The sequence below is a fragment of the Haliotis cracherodii genome, unplaced genomic scaffold (assembly GCF_022045235.1).
Source record: "Haliotis cracherodii isolate W230 unplaced genomic scaffold, xgHalCrac1.p SCAF_10, whole genome shotgun sequence".
NCBI lineage: Eukaryota > Metazoa > Mollusca > Gastropoda > Lepetellida > Haliotidae > Haliotis > Haliotis cracherodii.
Window position 1 is genome coordinate 48,426,535 of NW_027266265.1, and position 16,665 is coordinate 48,443,199.

Genomic DNA, 16,665 nt, shown 5'->3' on the forward strand with positions numbered 1-16,665 from the left:
GTACTCAAGTAATGAAGCTCAGGTCGGGTTTAAATGGATTAGGGACCTTTGTCAAGGATTTGAATACCTTACAAGGGGAGATAACTCACATCTTCACTTATCTAACAGTTTGCTGCAGACATGGCAGTACAGCGTCTAGACACATTTTGACAAAGATAATGCAGAAAGTAAAAGAAAAATGTTGATTGTGTGGCACATTAACATTGAAATCAGGTACTAGTACACATCGGTTTATAAGACAGAGCTTTAGTTTCTTGTACGTAATGTAACATTGTACAGTTGTACATGACAAGTGTAAACGACAAGTGTATCACCACTTTATATATTTACTCAACTATCAGTGTCACAGTAACATCAATAGCATCACTCCCAGTAAAAAACAAAAGGGCACCTAGTTTCATAAACTAAGCCAACACATGACAACCGTGAGTCAGAGACAGTTACCTGTCCCCTGGACGGGCTCCCTCCATCTTGGACTCGTACTCGCGGACCATGGAGGCAACGACTTCCTCGTGGTCAGGAGCGATGACGGCCATGTCCTGCCGTAGACATCGGAGTCCGGGCAACATGGCTTCCTGGATGAGCTGGTCATTGATGACTGGTGGGAATTAAGGAAGGCAACAACTCGTGGGTGAGTGAGTGAGTTAGTGAGTGGGTTTGAGGGTGGGTAAAGCGAGTGAGTGCATGAGTGAGTGGGTGAGTGAGCGAGTGACGGGGTGGGCTGGAGGGTGAGTGAGTGAGTGAGTGCATGAGTTGGAGGGTAGAGAGAGTGAGTGAGTGATTGGTTGGGTTGGAGGGTGGTTGGGTGAGTGAGTGAGTGGTTTGGAGGGTGAGTGAGTGAGTGAGTGAGTGAGTGAGTGAGTGAGTTTCAGTTATGTCACTGATTGTCAGTTGAAAGTAGCAAGAATGTCTAAAGTGACACGGCCGCCTCCGTGGTCTAGTGGTAGAGCATCCACCCACAGAATGGAAGGTCTGGGGTTGGATCCCCGGCTGCATAATACCAAAAGACGTTAAAAGATTGTACTTGTTGTTACCCTGTCTGGCGCTCAGCATTAAGGGGCTAAAACAAAGACTGGTCGGCACAGAGTCAGTATACTGTGTCTGAGTGGGGTATTTATGTTAAGTATTGGGTATTCATGTACCTGACTAGTACAAACAGCCACACACACACACACACACACACACGTGCATGCACGTCACTATATAAGTGCCATGTTAAACCCCATTTCACGTTACCTCACCTGAAGTGACACAAGTTATACACATTTACCATACACATACAGGACAATGTATATATAAATGGAGCTGACAAACCAAGGGTCACAATCAGGGAAAATCAACATTGATAATTGGCTCCTGACATGCCTTCAGGGAGGTAACTCTGCACGGCAAAGTGCCACCCATGTCCTCAGCTTGATATGACTAATACAACACTGGCAGAAGTGGTTTGACACAGGCAAATAGTTGCATAGAGCTAGATTACTGCACTTTTATAGCGACATTATAATCGCTAGACCACTGAGACAACTAATCCTTATTTTATCCCCTGAATAAGGAGTTCCAGGCAGGGTTACAACAAGTATCATCTTTTAAAGCCTTTTGGTATGACTCAGCCAGGAATCAAACCACTGGCCTTCTGATCTCCGAGCTGATCCTCTATCAACTACACCACGTAGGCGGTCCATGCAATAGATGAGCAGACAAAGGAAAGAAAGAAGAGAGAAGACTGGGCATATCTGAATAAAACTTAATGATAATGAGTGAGTGAATATTTTGTAAGCACCCTTGACCTCCAGTAACGTATGCATAAAGCAAGTATCGTAAGTTTTGTTTTGTTTGTTTGTTGTTTAAATCCGCGCTCAGCAATATTCCAGCTATATGACGGTGGTCTGTAAATAATCGAGTCTGGACCTGAAAATCCAGTGATTGCCATCATGAGCATCGATCCACGCAATTGAGAGACGATGACATGCATCAACCAAGTCAGCGAACCTGACCACCCGATCCCGTTAGTTGCCTTTTACGACAAGCATAGTCGCCTTTTACGGCAAGCACGGGTTGCTGAAGACCTATTCTACCCCGGATCTTCACGGGTCAAGTATTGTAAGAGGGGAACATGATGGATCAGGTGGTCAGCCACAGGGACTCAGTTGACTGTATATGTTTGTTCCACAATGTTACTCCTTCTATTCACCACTGGCTTATCTGGTCCAGATTTTATTATTGACATGATGCCTTGGTTTATAGCTGGAATATTTTGACTGTAGCATAAAACAACATTCATTAACTAGTAATCCTAGCCATATTACACAGTTGCCTGCAGGTGGCCTTTGCGATAGACATGGGTCTTTAAAAGGACCAGCAAACATTATATGTTTCTATGTTCATTATTTAAAGCCGCACTCAGCAACATTCCAGCCATACGACATCAGCCTGGACCAGACAATCCTCTGATTGATATTACAAGAAACTATCCACTCTGTAGGGGAATAACAACGAAATAAACCAAGTCACCGAGTCTGACCACTTGATCCATCAGGTCCCCGGGATGCAACACTGTGTAGGATACAACAGCAAGACATGGCGCTGTAGGCTTCAAACAGCTGCATAGCAATGTCCATCTTCTTGGTCTCGTTGGTCACATTATTATTGGCCATCGCCATTGCTGCCAGCCGGGGTAGAATAACTGAAACACAAGACTAAGACAATTAGTTGCTGAGGGTGACAGACAGAATGTGGTGCAGACAGATATGCTACGGTTCTAAAACTGAAACACAAGATGGAGACAATTAGATGGTAATGGTGACAAACGGTATGTGATACTGACAATTATATCACAGTTCTAAAACTGGAACACAAGATGGACACAATTAAATGGCTACTTGGTTACAAACGGTATATAATATAGACAAATATACCACAGTTCTAAAACTGAAATACAACAAGATAAACAATGAGCAGGGCTCACTGGTATTCTCGACTTCAACTCCAACATATTTCTAAGTTCAAAATGTGAAAAATGCCATATTTTCTCAGAAAATCCACTAATCGAAATCAAACTTTGCATTGCATCTCTCCTATAAGTATAGAAACTGTACCCCCAATTAGAAAAGAATCCATGAAGTAGTTTTCAAGTTATAGGTCGCACAAATGTTGAAGTAAAAATAATAATTCTAAATTCAAAATATGAAAAAGAAACTATTTTTTTAGAAAATACACGTCACGATCAAACTTTGCGCTGTACCTCTCCTATAAGTATAGAAAGTGTTCCTTAAATTTGAAAAGAATCCATGTAGTAGTTCTCAAGTTGGAAGTCGTACAAATGTTGAAGTAAAAAAAACATTGTGTAACTGTGTTGATAACCATGGCATGATTATAAGGAAGAAATATGACACAAATTGTTGATATTTCACCTATTTTGCATGCACTGCCATATTTCCAATGTTCAGACTCCAAATCTGAAGAGTGAGTGAGTGAGTTGGGTCTTATGCATCTTTTAGCAATATGCCAGCAATATCACAGTGGGGGACGCCAGAAATGGGCTTCACACATTGTACCCATGCGGGGAATCGAACTCAGGTAATTGGCGTGACGAGCGAACGCTTATCCAGTAGGCTACCTTGCTGCCCCGCTCACCTGAAGCAGCAAGCACAGGACATCATTATCCCTGGCAACAGAATAGCACCAAATTATTCTGAACTCCTTGGGGATTATACAACCCTACTGCCTAATAAATCTTTGGGTGGAATACTGGTAGTTTACTGAGCTTCTGCCATAACCACATTAATCCTATAGTTTACTTCATATCCAATTCATCTTCTGATTCTAACTCAGTCATTTGAACTGCCATCCAAATGTCACCAGGCAAATTGAATTTGAAAGTGATAAATCATTTAAACCAAAACAGTGACAGTAACATAAGATGATCAAATAACAGGGTTTATCAGCACACCAGAGGAAAACAGCCTAATTAAGTTGGACTTGGAATGAATATGGTTACTGCCACATCCCTGCAAGTTACACTGCAAATTATAGCAACCATGACAGTGGTAACTCCATCTTGTATTGACGCAGCCTCCGCTGGTGTGACAAGTCAGATGACTACAATCCAATAATGTACGGCATCTTGTTGGGTAACTTCACTGTGAGATTGGAGGTAGTTGACTGAGTAGGTCATTTCAAAGCACTATGAAAAAGGTAACAATTGGTCAGTTGGTAGGTTGGTCAGTTGATATCTCTTTCTTATTATAATACAATACATATAGAGTGAGTGAGTTGGGTTTAACGCCGCTTTTAACAGTATTCCAGTCATATCGTGGCGTGTCAGCTTAATGTGGGAGGATAGCCCGAAGTGATGCAGACGTTTACCACTTCAGTGAAACCCACGAGCACGGGTATGGTGCTGACAAACCTAGAAACATAATTAGGGCGAACTGGGATTCGAACCCACAATCATAGGTTTCTGCCGTACCCAAAGGACGCAACTCTCCACAGTAGTATGGGTTCGAATTCTGGATGGCACTCAACCCAAAAATGTACTAGAATCAGTACTTTACTAAGAAAGTGTAATCCCAAACAAAACACATAAATTAAATCATCTTACAAATACAGGTGCTATGTTAATCTTGAAAGATAATAGTGGAAAAAACATCTCAAACTTCAATAGTAAATTAAACTGTCTCAAATGACACTAATCAAGTATTGCCTATCCACTCCACTCAATTTCTGATTCTTTCTCCCTCCTCGTGTTTCACTTTTCACAATTAAATCTAAGATTACAATGTCACATGGCTATAAAACATACAAAAAATAACAATTGGTGAACTATAGATACTTTGTCCTTAGCCCCCACAAGTACAGCAATGGCAAGTGGGAACTACTAGCAACATTGTTCAGACACTTGACTGTCGACAGTATCAACATTCATAACACAAACATACATCTGTTTTGCTTCATTTTAGAAAAGAATCCACCTTGTTTGAAGAGACCTGAAGTAATAACCCAGATTCTCTGACAACTTCTGAAACAACAGGCCTACCAAAGAAAGAAGCAGAAGGCTTGCAAACTATGGAGATGGACACACTTACATAGAAATAGACACACAAATTACACACAAGACACAAAGTGTGTATTGTAATGCTAAGAACCCCCTTCCCACTCCTACACATTTTTAATGTATCTGACACGCTAAAATCATGTGTGTGTGTGTGCATGTGTGCGTGCGTGTGCGTGAGTGCGTGTGTGTGTGTGTGCGTGCATGTACGCACATGCATGTGTGTGTATAGTGTGTGTGTGCACATGTGTGTCTTGGTATGTGTGGTGTGTGTATGTTGATGTGTGTGTCTGCACAGGCGTGTTTGTGTTGGTGTGTTTATAGTGCTAATTGAACCCACTGATACCATGCCACAGTTCAAGATGAATATCAGACACAGTTTATTCACTCTGAACCAACCAGTCCTTGTTTTAGCCCCTTAATGCAAAAGCACCAGGCAAGGAAATAACAAGTAACATCATTTCAAGTCTTTTGGTATGGCATGGCTGGGAATCGAACCACTGACATCCCAGTCTCTGGGCAGATCGACCCTCTACCACTAGAGATAGTCAGTGAATTCATGTGTTGCTTTAAACTACAGGCTTACGACAATCCAGATGTGTACTCTGTGACTAATGTGGTAGTCATATATTTCTGAACATCTTAGCAGGAAAGCTATTATCAGTTATCATCTCCCAAAACAAACATACTCCCCAGCTCAGGTTTCTCATTTAAAAGGCAAGGCAGACGTCTAAAAAAGATCACATCAACAACGTCAATGCTGGAGTCACGGCTGCAATTAAGACATTAACGATAGGGAAGTCTTACTTATAATAGCATAACCACAGTCGTGATGGCAAAAATGAGACTTTATCAGATTTCATGCGAGATATTGTTGGAGAACTTAATATCTCATAGGTCATTTGGAAAGTTTGCAAGTGACATAGGAGCCATATCTACTGCAGATGTCATTTCAAACAAGTACTGACATAAATCACAGATGAGGATATCTACATATGTAATACTATTTACTACAGAATAACATCTGTTACAGGAAATGATATCAAGTACAGGTAACACCATCTTCCACAGGTAGGACATCTGTTACAGGTAATGACATCAAGTCCAGGTAGCACCATCTACCACATGTAGGACATCTGTTACAGGTAACACCATCTACCACAGGTAGGAGATCTGTTACAGGTAATGACATTAAGTCCAGTTAGCACCATCTACCACATGTAGGGCATCTGTTACAGGTAACACCATCTACCACAGGTAGGACATCTGTTACAGGTAACACCATCTACCACAGGTAGGAGATCTGTTACAGGTAATGACATAAAGTCCAGTTAGCACCATCTACCACAGGTAGGAGATCTGTTACAGGTAATGACATCAAGCACAGGTAGGACATCTGTTACAGGTAACACCATCTACAACAGGTAACACCATCTACAACAGGTAACACCATCTACCACAGGTAGGAGATCTGTTACAGGTAATGACATAAAGTACAGGTAACACCATCTACCACAGGTAGGAGATCTGTTACAGGTAATGACATCAAGCACAGGTAGGAGATCTGTTACAGGTAATGACATCAAGTACAGGTAGGACATCTGTTACAGGTAACACCATCTACCACAGGTAGGAGATCTGTTACAGGTAATGACATCAAGTCCAGGTAGCACCATCTACCACAGGTAGGAGATCTGTTACAGGTAATGACATTGAGTACAGGTAGCACCATCTACCACAGGTAGGACATCTGTTACAGGTAATGACATCAAGTCCAGGTAGCACCATCTACCACATGTAGGACATCTGTTACAGGTAACACCATCTACCACAGGTAGGAGATCTGCTACAGGTAATGACATCAAGTACAGGTAGGACATCTGTTACAGGTAACACCATCTACCACAGGTAGGAGATCTGTTACAGGTAATGACATCAAGTCCAGGTAGCACCATCTACCACAGGTAGGAGATCTGTTACAGGTAATGACATCAAGTCCAGGTAGCACCATCTACCACAGGTAGGAGATCTGTTACAGGTAATGACATCAAGTACAGGTAGCACCATCTACCACAGGTAGGACATCTGTTACAGGTAATGACATCAAGTCCAGGTAGCACCATCTACCACAGGTAGGAGATCTGTTACAGGTAATGACATTGAGTACAGGTAGCACCATCTACCACAGGTAGGAGATCTGTTACAGGTAATGACATCAAGTCCAGGTAGCACCATCTACCACAGGTAGGAGATCTGTTACAGGTAATGACATCGAGTACAGGTAGCACCATCTACCACAGGTAGGAGATCTGTTACAGGTAACGACATTGAGTACAGGTAGCACCATCTACCACAGGTAGGACATCTGTTACATGTAATGACATCAAGTCCAGGTAGCACCATCTACCACAGGTAGGAGATCTGTTACAGGTAATGACATTGAGTACAGGTAGCACCATCTACCACAGGTAGGACATCTGTTACAGGTAATGACATCATGCACAGGTAGGACATCTGTTACAGGTAACACCATCTTTCACATGTAGGACATCTGTTACAGGTAATGACATCGAGTCCAGGTAACACCATCTACCACATGTAGGACATCTGTTACAGGTAATGACATCAAGTACAGGTAACACCATCTACCACATGTAGGACATCTGTTACAGGTAATGACATCAAGCACAGGTAGGACATCTGTTACAGGTAATGACATCAAGTACAGGTAACACCATCTACCACAGGTAGGACATCTGTTACAGGTAATGACATCAAGTACAGGTTGGACATCTGTTACAGGTAACACCATCTACCACATGAAGGACATCTGTTACAGGTAATGACATCAAGTACAGGTAGGACCTTGGTTACAGGTAATAACATCACATACAGGCAAAGACTTCTAAAACAGATAATGACATACAGCAGGCAGTAACATCTACAACAGGTTAAGAAATTGACATTCCACCACCAGGATTAAACATGATATTTATTACCAGTATCATAAACACAGCATTCGATAATCAGTACATACTCCCAATAGTCTGTGATTCTATTATATATGACCTTCCGTTCACAGACACACTTATGTCCTGCAATGTCTAGCATCCCATCACACCCCAGTGAGAGAATCATACTGATAACTACACACTAGCAAACTGACATTATCAAATGACATAGTGCTGAATCTTGCTCCAAGCACTAAGTCATGCCTCACCAATGCAAAAGTATATTCACAACCTGGACATCTAGTTCTACTCTAAATCTTGTCCACCATATCTCTGGAGAACTGTCAATGTGTTCCGCGACATGTACAGCACCCATGTCAGATAGACAGCCAGAAGGTTGACACATATTTTTCAACAAGCATGAAGTGAGATAGAGAGAGAATGAGTATGGCTTTACGCCGCTTTTAGCAATATTCCAGCAATAACACGGCGGGGGACACCAGAAATGGGCTTCACACATTGTACCCATGTCGGGTATCGAACCCGGGTCTTCGGCGTGACGAGCAAACGCTTTAACCACTAGGCTACCCGACCGCCCCATAACTCTTTGAAAGGCATTTAGAAATGTACACATAAGGAAGACAATTTATGGATGTCAACTTCTTTATTACGAGACACAACATTTTGGAGTATATACTTACTCCTTCATCAGGTGTATTTGCCCATTGCTATTTCCATTCTTTTAACAGTGCTAATTAACCCGGCTTCCCGTTTGCCCATTGTTTATTGCTAATTACCAATCGATCAATGCTAATTGAAGTCATGGCTTCCAGTTGTCCATAGCTATCAGCACTAATTACTGTAAGGTGTTGGCTTCCCTTGTTAAGTTTTAACCTTTTGTTATATTATTATTTGTTGTTCTTACATGTACATTTATACGCTCTCTGCCTCATAGCATTCATTCAACTGATGAAGGAGTTAGCATATACTCCGAAACGTTGTGTTCCTCATTATAAAGAAGTTGACATCCATAAATTCTCTTTCTTATGCATGAAATACTTATATCCCCCCTCAATATGACATGTCCCGTTGTGTGCAAGACAAAGAAATATTGTACGTTTTTCAAGATCTGCTCCGGAAAGGTGCACTACTGCCATTTTCAGTCTAAGTTAGAGTCATTGCCATGGAAACTCAAAAATAATTTTTTTTTAAATCCCCAAGTTTCAAAAGTCACCAGTTCACCACTATATTCGATCTATGTGTAGTTTGGTTAAGATAAATCTCATGCTTTTTTAGTTCTGCTCCAGAAACGAAACGTGCCGGCGCAAGGACAACCGGACAGCACCTATTCCTATATCCTCCTTCTACCTCGTGGCGGGGATAATAAAGACTTGTCACGGGTTACTTGCATACAGACTGTACCGACTGTTCGCGGCAGTTGTAAAGATCATGTGTTTCTGGGCTCAGTGAGGGAAATCTTGTTATCTTCTGTACTTTCCCAGTACTGACAACTGTCACACACATTTGACACAGGTGACAGAATACTGTGTATATAAAACAGAATATCATGTTCAATACAGGACAAGGAGCATCCTGTTGATAGTACTGGTCATAGAATACTGAGTATTTATAAAATGGGGAAGTACTGATCACACATTAACCCGATTAAGCCAGTTACAGAACAATGTATAACATATATTTACTTATTTAAACTGTGGCTAGAGGCTGGGGATGCTTTTACTACCCGGTACACGACACCCTACTACCCGACCTGACCAGGTACCCGCTGTACACCGCCCTTCACAATTACATTCATCGCCTACATTTCTCAAATTCAGATCATTAATGAATACTATATTTTACGTGTATAGTGCACATATTTCTTTCCATTTGTAGAGGGAGGTGTAACCATGAATGATTTTTAAAAATGTTACAGCCACTAAGAGATTTTTTTCCTGCTCATTGAGGGGCGGTCGGGTAGCCTAGTGGTTAAAGCGTTCGCTCGTCACACCGAAGACCTGGGTTCGATTCCCGACATGGGTACAATGTGTGAAGCCCATTTCTGGTGTCCCCCGCCGTGATATTGCTGGAATATTGCTAAAAGCGGCGTAAAACCATACTCACTCACTCACTCACTCCTGCTTATTGAGATGTGAAACGAAAAACTGATACGCAAACTGTATGATCCCACGTAGCAGGAGTTTCATTTGGTCAAAGCCTTGTCCGTCTTTAAGTACACTATTACCACAGCTTAGTGAACATAATCGGTTACTTCAAGTGTCCCCGGCCTAGATTGTGTAGAAAGTTACACCATCATCTATCAAATAGCACGGGGAATGTGGTGTCACAGCTCCCAAGGGAGGTAACTCCCATCCCACTAGCCCGGCCAGTCCGAAGGCAATGTAGGAGCTGACTGTTCTCAGTTGTCATCAATTTGAAAATGTCTCTCCTTGATGAACTTTACACTTTCAGAATGGCTCTCAACTCCCAAGTGGAAGATGGCTAATGAGACGTTCAGATAACAAATGAAAGCTTGCATCCGACATTTACAATTACATTCATTCATAAAGCACATTTTCGCAACCAAAGTATGCGCTACACGGCCATTTAAGAATCATCTTCCAGAAGGAATCGTGTCCATTAGCATATATCCAAGTCTAGCTTTCACCTTGTCAGTTCAAGCTACTTTCCTGCACTAAAATGTGAGTGCACTATGACTTTCGCATACATTGAAAATCCAATCAGGGAATGTTTTACAAAATGTACATCCGGGTTTCCAAAAACGTGGTCTCTGCTATGGCCACAGCCATTGTCTGTCAAATTTGCACTGAAATTTTTCCCAAAATTAAGCAGAATTGATGCAGAAAAAGAATGTACTGTGTCCTGTGGGATGCACAATAACATTCATTGCACCTATAGCGCATAAAGAGCAGTTATGTGTTATTTCATCCATAAATCATGACCACTGTCCACATGATCATTGACTCATTCCAGGCTCTAAGTAATGATCTAAACGTACAGACACTACACCATTTCATTACTTCACAGGACCCTCCTATTGCCTGCATGGACCCTTAACATTAATTATTTGGGGTCCCCTGGACCCTCACTTTTGTAAGTTTTGGTTTGGTTTGGTCGGGGGTATAATAAGTATCTTTAAAGTGGTCATCTGTCATTTTGTTTGTCCAGGATGAAATCTCAAATCTTTTCGCTATCTGACGACCAGATCGTCTGCGACGGTAATCATCTCTGTGAAGCCATTCGAAATAAGAACTGCAATCTGATTGGTCATCGTGTTTTCATCACAAATGACACACAACTCGTGTTCTACATGGGGTGGCGCCATGATCAAGTAAAAAAAAAGGTAGGTTATAAATGGCATGGGTGGAAACTTGGCTTTGATGTAGGTTAGGTTTTTAGCATTGTGACACTGGCATCGGGAAAAGCCTGGGTAGCAAATGGGTCTATTATTATAGAATGGAGATATAATACCCTTGATAACCAAGAATGATATATAGTGAACATAACTGTATTGTACAATGCATGTTACAGCAAGTCCCCACTACACAGAGGTACCATAGCGATGACATCAGCTAGTGACAATGATCATTAAGTGACTCCAGCGCTAGTACTTTGGCCAGTGGCTATCAACCAAACTGAGTCTAACCACCTAATATATTAAAGCTCCACTTATGGTTGCTAGTGGCCAATCCTAACCTGGAACCCCCTTAGTTTGTAGCTTATTGATATTTTATTACTAGATGTGAATGAATGAGTGAGTGAGTGAGTGAGTGAGTGAGTGAGTGAGTGAGTGAGTGAGTGAGTTGGTAGCAGTGAGTGAGTGGGGAGGGGGGTGTTTGGTTGAGCAAGTTCATAGGTGGGTGGGTGAATGTTGTTTTCTGCCTAAGTCAGCAATATTTCACAACAATCAAGTCTGAGTGAGGCAAATCCAGGTCGCATGGGAACCATCAACACCATCAGGGCACAGTGACAGCTATTTCCTAATTAATATCATTGTGGATGGCATACCTTCAACTCAGATAAAAATGCCAGTGGCCATGATGCACCATTCAAGTGCAACAGGGGCACGGGTGGCCCAGTCGTCTAAGGCGCCGCGATTCGCTGTGCAGAGTTGCGACCCTTGGGCACGCCAGAAACCTATGATTGAGAGTTCGAATCCCTCTTCGCCCCGATTATCTTTCTAGGTTTGTCAGCACAATACCCGTGCTCGTGGGTTTCACCAAAGTGGTAAACGTCTGAGACCTGCATCACTTCGGGCTTTCCTCCCATATTAAGCTGACACGCCGTGATATAACTGGAATACTGTTAAAAGCGGCGTTAAACCCAACTCACTCACTCACTCAATCACTCAAGTACAACAACTGACCCCATCTTCATCAACATCAGTGGAAAGTGCATCCGACTGAAACATACTGACAAACTCATCCAAATGACCAAAGTATGGAGAGTTTACCAAACGGTGGATGAAACATGAACAATTTTCCACCTTTACAACTTCGACAGCAAACCTAGACAACACAAGTTCTAAAACCTGTCCATGTATTTTATCTTTGGAACCAAAATTGAACACTTTCTGCTCAAACAACCAACCAAATAAATGGGAATATCTGAGTTACAACAGCCTAATAAAGCATGACCAGATTAGGCAGAAAAAGATGCTGACTACAATTTATCAATATTTCAGAGTTAGATTAAAAGGTTTCTTTACAACATCAGAGAGCTAGTCTCCCTCGACACAGACATGTTTTTTACTAGTCCTCTTGTTAGCTCCCCCTGGCTTTTAAATTGATGATTATTTAGATGCAAGACGGAGAGGATAGTGAGTTCTCATTTCCCCTGAGATCAGTTGTACCTCTGTCATCAGCTTCAAAGGACCCTATGACCTCAATTGACAACATGTGCCTTTGAACAGTCGGTAATCTAGATAATGTGCCAATAATTGTTCTAAAAATACCAACAATACACTGAAGGTATACTGAGTGTAGAGAGGCCATTATCCCATACAGAACTAGAAGAGACCAGAGCCAGCAATAGCAGGTTACTCATTATTGGACTTGTAACTCTCATTGTTTTGTCCCAAACACATTTCTTGCCTTGTCTGTTGTACAATTTCTACACTGATTCCTTCCAAGATGATGCTAAAACATATCTTGCTATTCTTACATCTTAAGTAATTGACCTCTCACTGTTTCGTTCGACCCGTGAAGATCCGGGTAAGAATAGGTCTTCATCTACCCATACTTGTCGTAAGAGGCAACTATGCTTGTCGTAAGTGGTGAACAACGGGATTGGGTGGTCAGGCTTGCTGACTTGGTTGATGTTTGTCATCGTATCCCAATTGTGTGGATCGATGCCAATGATATTAATCACTGGACTGTCTGGTCTAGTCTCGATAATTTACAGACCACCGCCATACAGCTGAAATAATGCTGAGTGGCATAAAACAACAAACAAACAAACATTGTTTTGTCCAAAACATGCTTGCCTTGACTTGCCTTGTCTGTAGTTAGACCGTATGACTTTGAGACCATGTGTATAGTTAGACTGTAAGACTTTAAGATCATGTGCAGTTAGACTGTATGACTTTAAGACCATATGAAGTTAGACTGCATACCTTTAAGACCATGTGTAGTTAGACTGCATTCCTTTAAGACCATGTGTAGTTAGACTGCATTCATTTAAGATCATGTGTAGTTAGACTGCATACCTTTAAGATCATGTGTAGTTTGACTGCATTCCTTTAAGACCATGTGTAGTTAGACTGCTTACCTTTAAGATCATGTGTAGTTAGACTGCATACCTTTAAGATCATGTGTAGTTAGACTGCATACCTTTAAGACCATGTGTAGTTAGACTGCATACCTTTAAGATCATGTGTAGTTAGACTGCATTCCTTTAAGATCATGTGTAGTTAGACTGCATTCCTTTTAGATCATGTGTAGTTAGACTGCATTTCTTTAAGATCATGTGTAGTTAGACTGCATTCCTTTAAGATCATGTGTACTTAGACTGCATTCCTTTAAGATCATGTGTAGTTAGACTGCATTCCTTTAAGATCATGTGTAGTTAGACTGCATTCCTTTAAGATCATGTGTAGTTAGACTACATACCTTTAAGGTCATGAGGAGTTAGACGGTATGACTTTAAGACCATGTGTAGTTAGACTGCATACCTTTAAGATCATGTGTAGTTAGACTGCATTCCTTAAGATCATGTGTAGTTAGACTGCATTCCTTTAAGATCATGTGTAGTTAGACTGCATTCCTTTAAGATCATGTGTAGTTAGACTACATACCTTTAAGGTCATGAGGAGTTAGACTGCATGCCTTTAAGATCATGTGTAGTTAGACTGCATTTCTTTAAGATCATGTGTAGTTAGACTGCATACCTTTAAGATCATGAGGAGTTAGACTGCATTCCTTTAAGATCATGTGTAGTTAGACTGCATACCTTTAAGATCATGAGGAGTTAGACTGCATTCATTTAAGATCATGTGTAGTTAGACTGCATTTCTTTAAGATCATGTGAAGTTAGACTGCATACCTTTAAGATCACGAGGAGTTAGACTGCATTCCTTTAAGATCATGTGTAGTTAGACTGCATTCCTTTAAGATCATGTGTAGTTAGACTGCCTACCTGTACGACCATGTGTAGTTAGACCATATGACTTTAAGATCATGTGTAGTTAGACTGCATGCCTTTAAGATCACGTGTAGTTAAACTGCATGCCTTTAAGATCATGTGTAGTTAAACTGCATGCCTTTAAGATCATGTGTAGTTAGACTGCATACCTTTAAGATCATGTGAAGTTAGACTGCCTACCTGTACGACCATGTGTAGTTAGACCATATGACTTTAAGATCATGTGTACTTAGACTGCATTCCTTTAAGATCATGTGTAGTTAGACTGCATTCCTTTAAGATCATGTGTAGTTAGACTGCATTCCTTTAAGATCATGTGTAGTTAGACTGCATTCCTTTAAGATCATGTGTAGTTAGACTACATACCTTTAAGGTCATGTGTAGTTAGACTGCATACCTTTAAGATCATGTGTAGTTAAACTGCATGCCTTTAAGATCATGTGTAGTTAGACTGCATACCTTTAAGATCATGTGTAGTTAAACTGCATGCCTTTAAGATCATGTGTAGTTAAACTGCATACCTTTAAGATCATGTGTAGTTAGACTGCATACCTTTAAGACCATGTGTAGTTAGACTGCATACCTTTAAGATCATGTGTAGTTAGACTGCATTCCTTTAAGATCATGTGTAGTTAGACTGCATATCTTTAAGATCATGTGTAGTTAGACTGCATACCTTTAAGATCATGTGTAGTTAGACTGCATGCCTTTAAGATCATGTGTAGTTAGACTGCATGCCTTTAAGACCATGTGTAGTTTGACTGCATACCTTTAAGATCATGTGTATTTAGACTGCATACCTTTAAGACCATGTGTAGTTAGACTGCCTACCTGTACGACCATGTGTAGTAAGACTGCATACCTGTACGACCATGTGTAGTTAGACCATATGACTTTAAGATCGTGTAGGAAGGCGTAAAAACTTGAGCCCTTGTGCAGTGAGGTGGCAGACCTTTAAGATGATGTCTTTGTTCCAGTTAGTAAGCAACAAGGCACCAACAACTTCCTCCTAATGTCTTTCAAGCAATGCTCATTTCCTTCTGAAATTTGTATTAATCTTAATAAAGGATTGACAGGAGTCCATGAAGAAGAGTATCTGGCGCCCAAATCAGTGGTATAATTGTGTTTGTAAAATGATAGCGGCAAAGCTCAGACAACCTTGCCAGTTGGAGGAGAGAGAAGGCACCCTGTCAACAGTACACGTCTCACAGCTGATGTTTTATCCAGAGGACTGGCCTGGACGTAGTCTCCGTTTACGATATTAAGTTAACAAACACAGATAAGCTACAGATGAGCAGCGTATTTGCGTCAAATACCCCCCAAAATATTCTAAACCCAATTACTTTCAATTAACTTACGTACAGAAACCCATGCATTAAATGAAAAACTCTAATGCATAAAAACAACATGCGTAAATACCAAATGAAGCTTTTACGAGCTAATTCACTTTCCGAGTCAGGTCTATATTTAGAACAGTTATATATATCTAAAACATAATTCATTCTTTTTTATATCTTAAAATGTTCACTAATTTTAGGAAAAACCCAATAGAGTGATGAATAGATGAGTGAAAAAATATTGGTTACCCAATGAAAAATGTAATAACCCAATAAAAATAGAAACCCTAGAATAAAATGCTCAAAAAGTTATCTGGAGCTCTGCAAATGATATAGAAAATCCAATACCAGTATTCATGTTTTCTCTCCTGGTGTGTTCTGAATGCATAAAAAAATGTGAAACAACTATTTTATCCCTTTTATTTAACAATGTTATTGGTTGTTAAGGTTATTTGAAACATTATTCACATGATATAAAACTGAGACTGCTCCTGTCTACCAGTGGATGTGATTACTGAGAGTGAAAAATGCCAGTTACTCTGAAGGGCTTCCCTTTTGTTTCTGATGTCTTTCTGACGATGTACGTTCATTTGGGGGTAGGAGGGTTGAAATTCATCTAAATAACAGCAAATCAGATCATGGTTTTGTTCACGTTTGGCAT

General features: G+C 40.8%; 1 protein-coding gene across 2 annotated transcripts in view; it reads right to left on the reverse strand.

Annotated features, from left to right (window-relative positions):
* LOC139454470 (RAB11-binding protein RELCH homolog) overlaps positions 1 to 16,665 on the reverse strand; it is a 190,794-nt gene that overhangs the window by 4,458 nt on the left and 169,671 nt on the right. For both annotated transcript variants that reach the window (XM_071236194.1, XM_071236193.1), the window contains exons 25-26: positions 2,570 to 2,686; positions 445 to 598 (exon numbers count right to left, since the gene is read on the reverse strand). In XM_071236194.1, the coding sequence (XP_071092295.1) occupies positions 445 to 598; positions 2,570 to 2,686 (271 nt within the window). The remainder of the gene's footprint in view (positions 1 to 444; positions 599 to 2,569; positions 2,687 to 16,665) is intronic.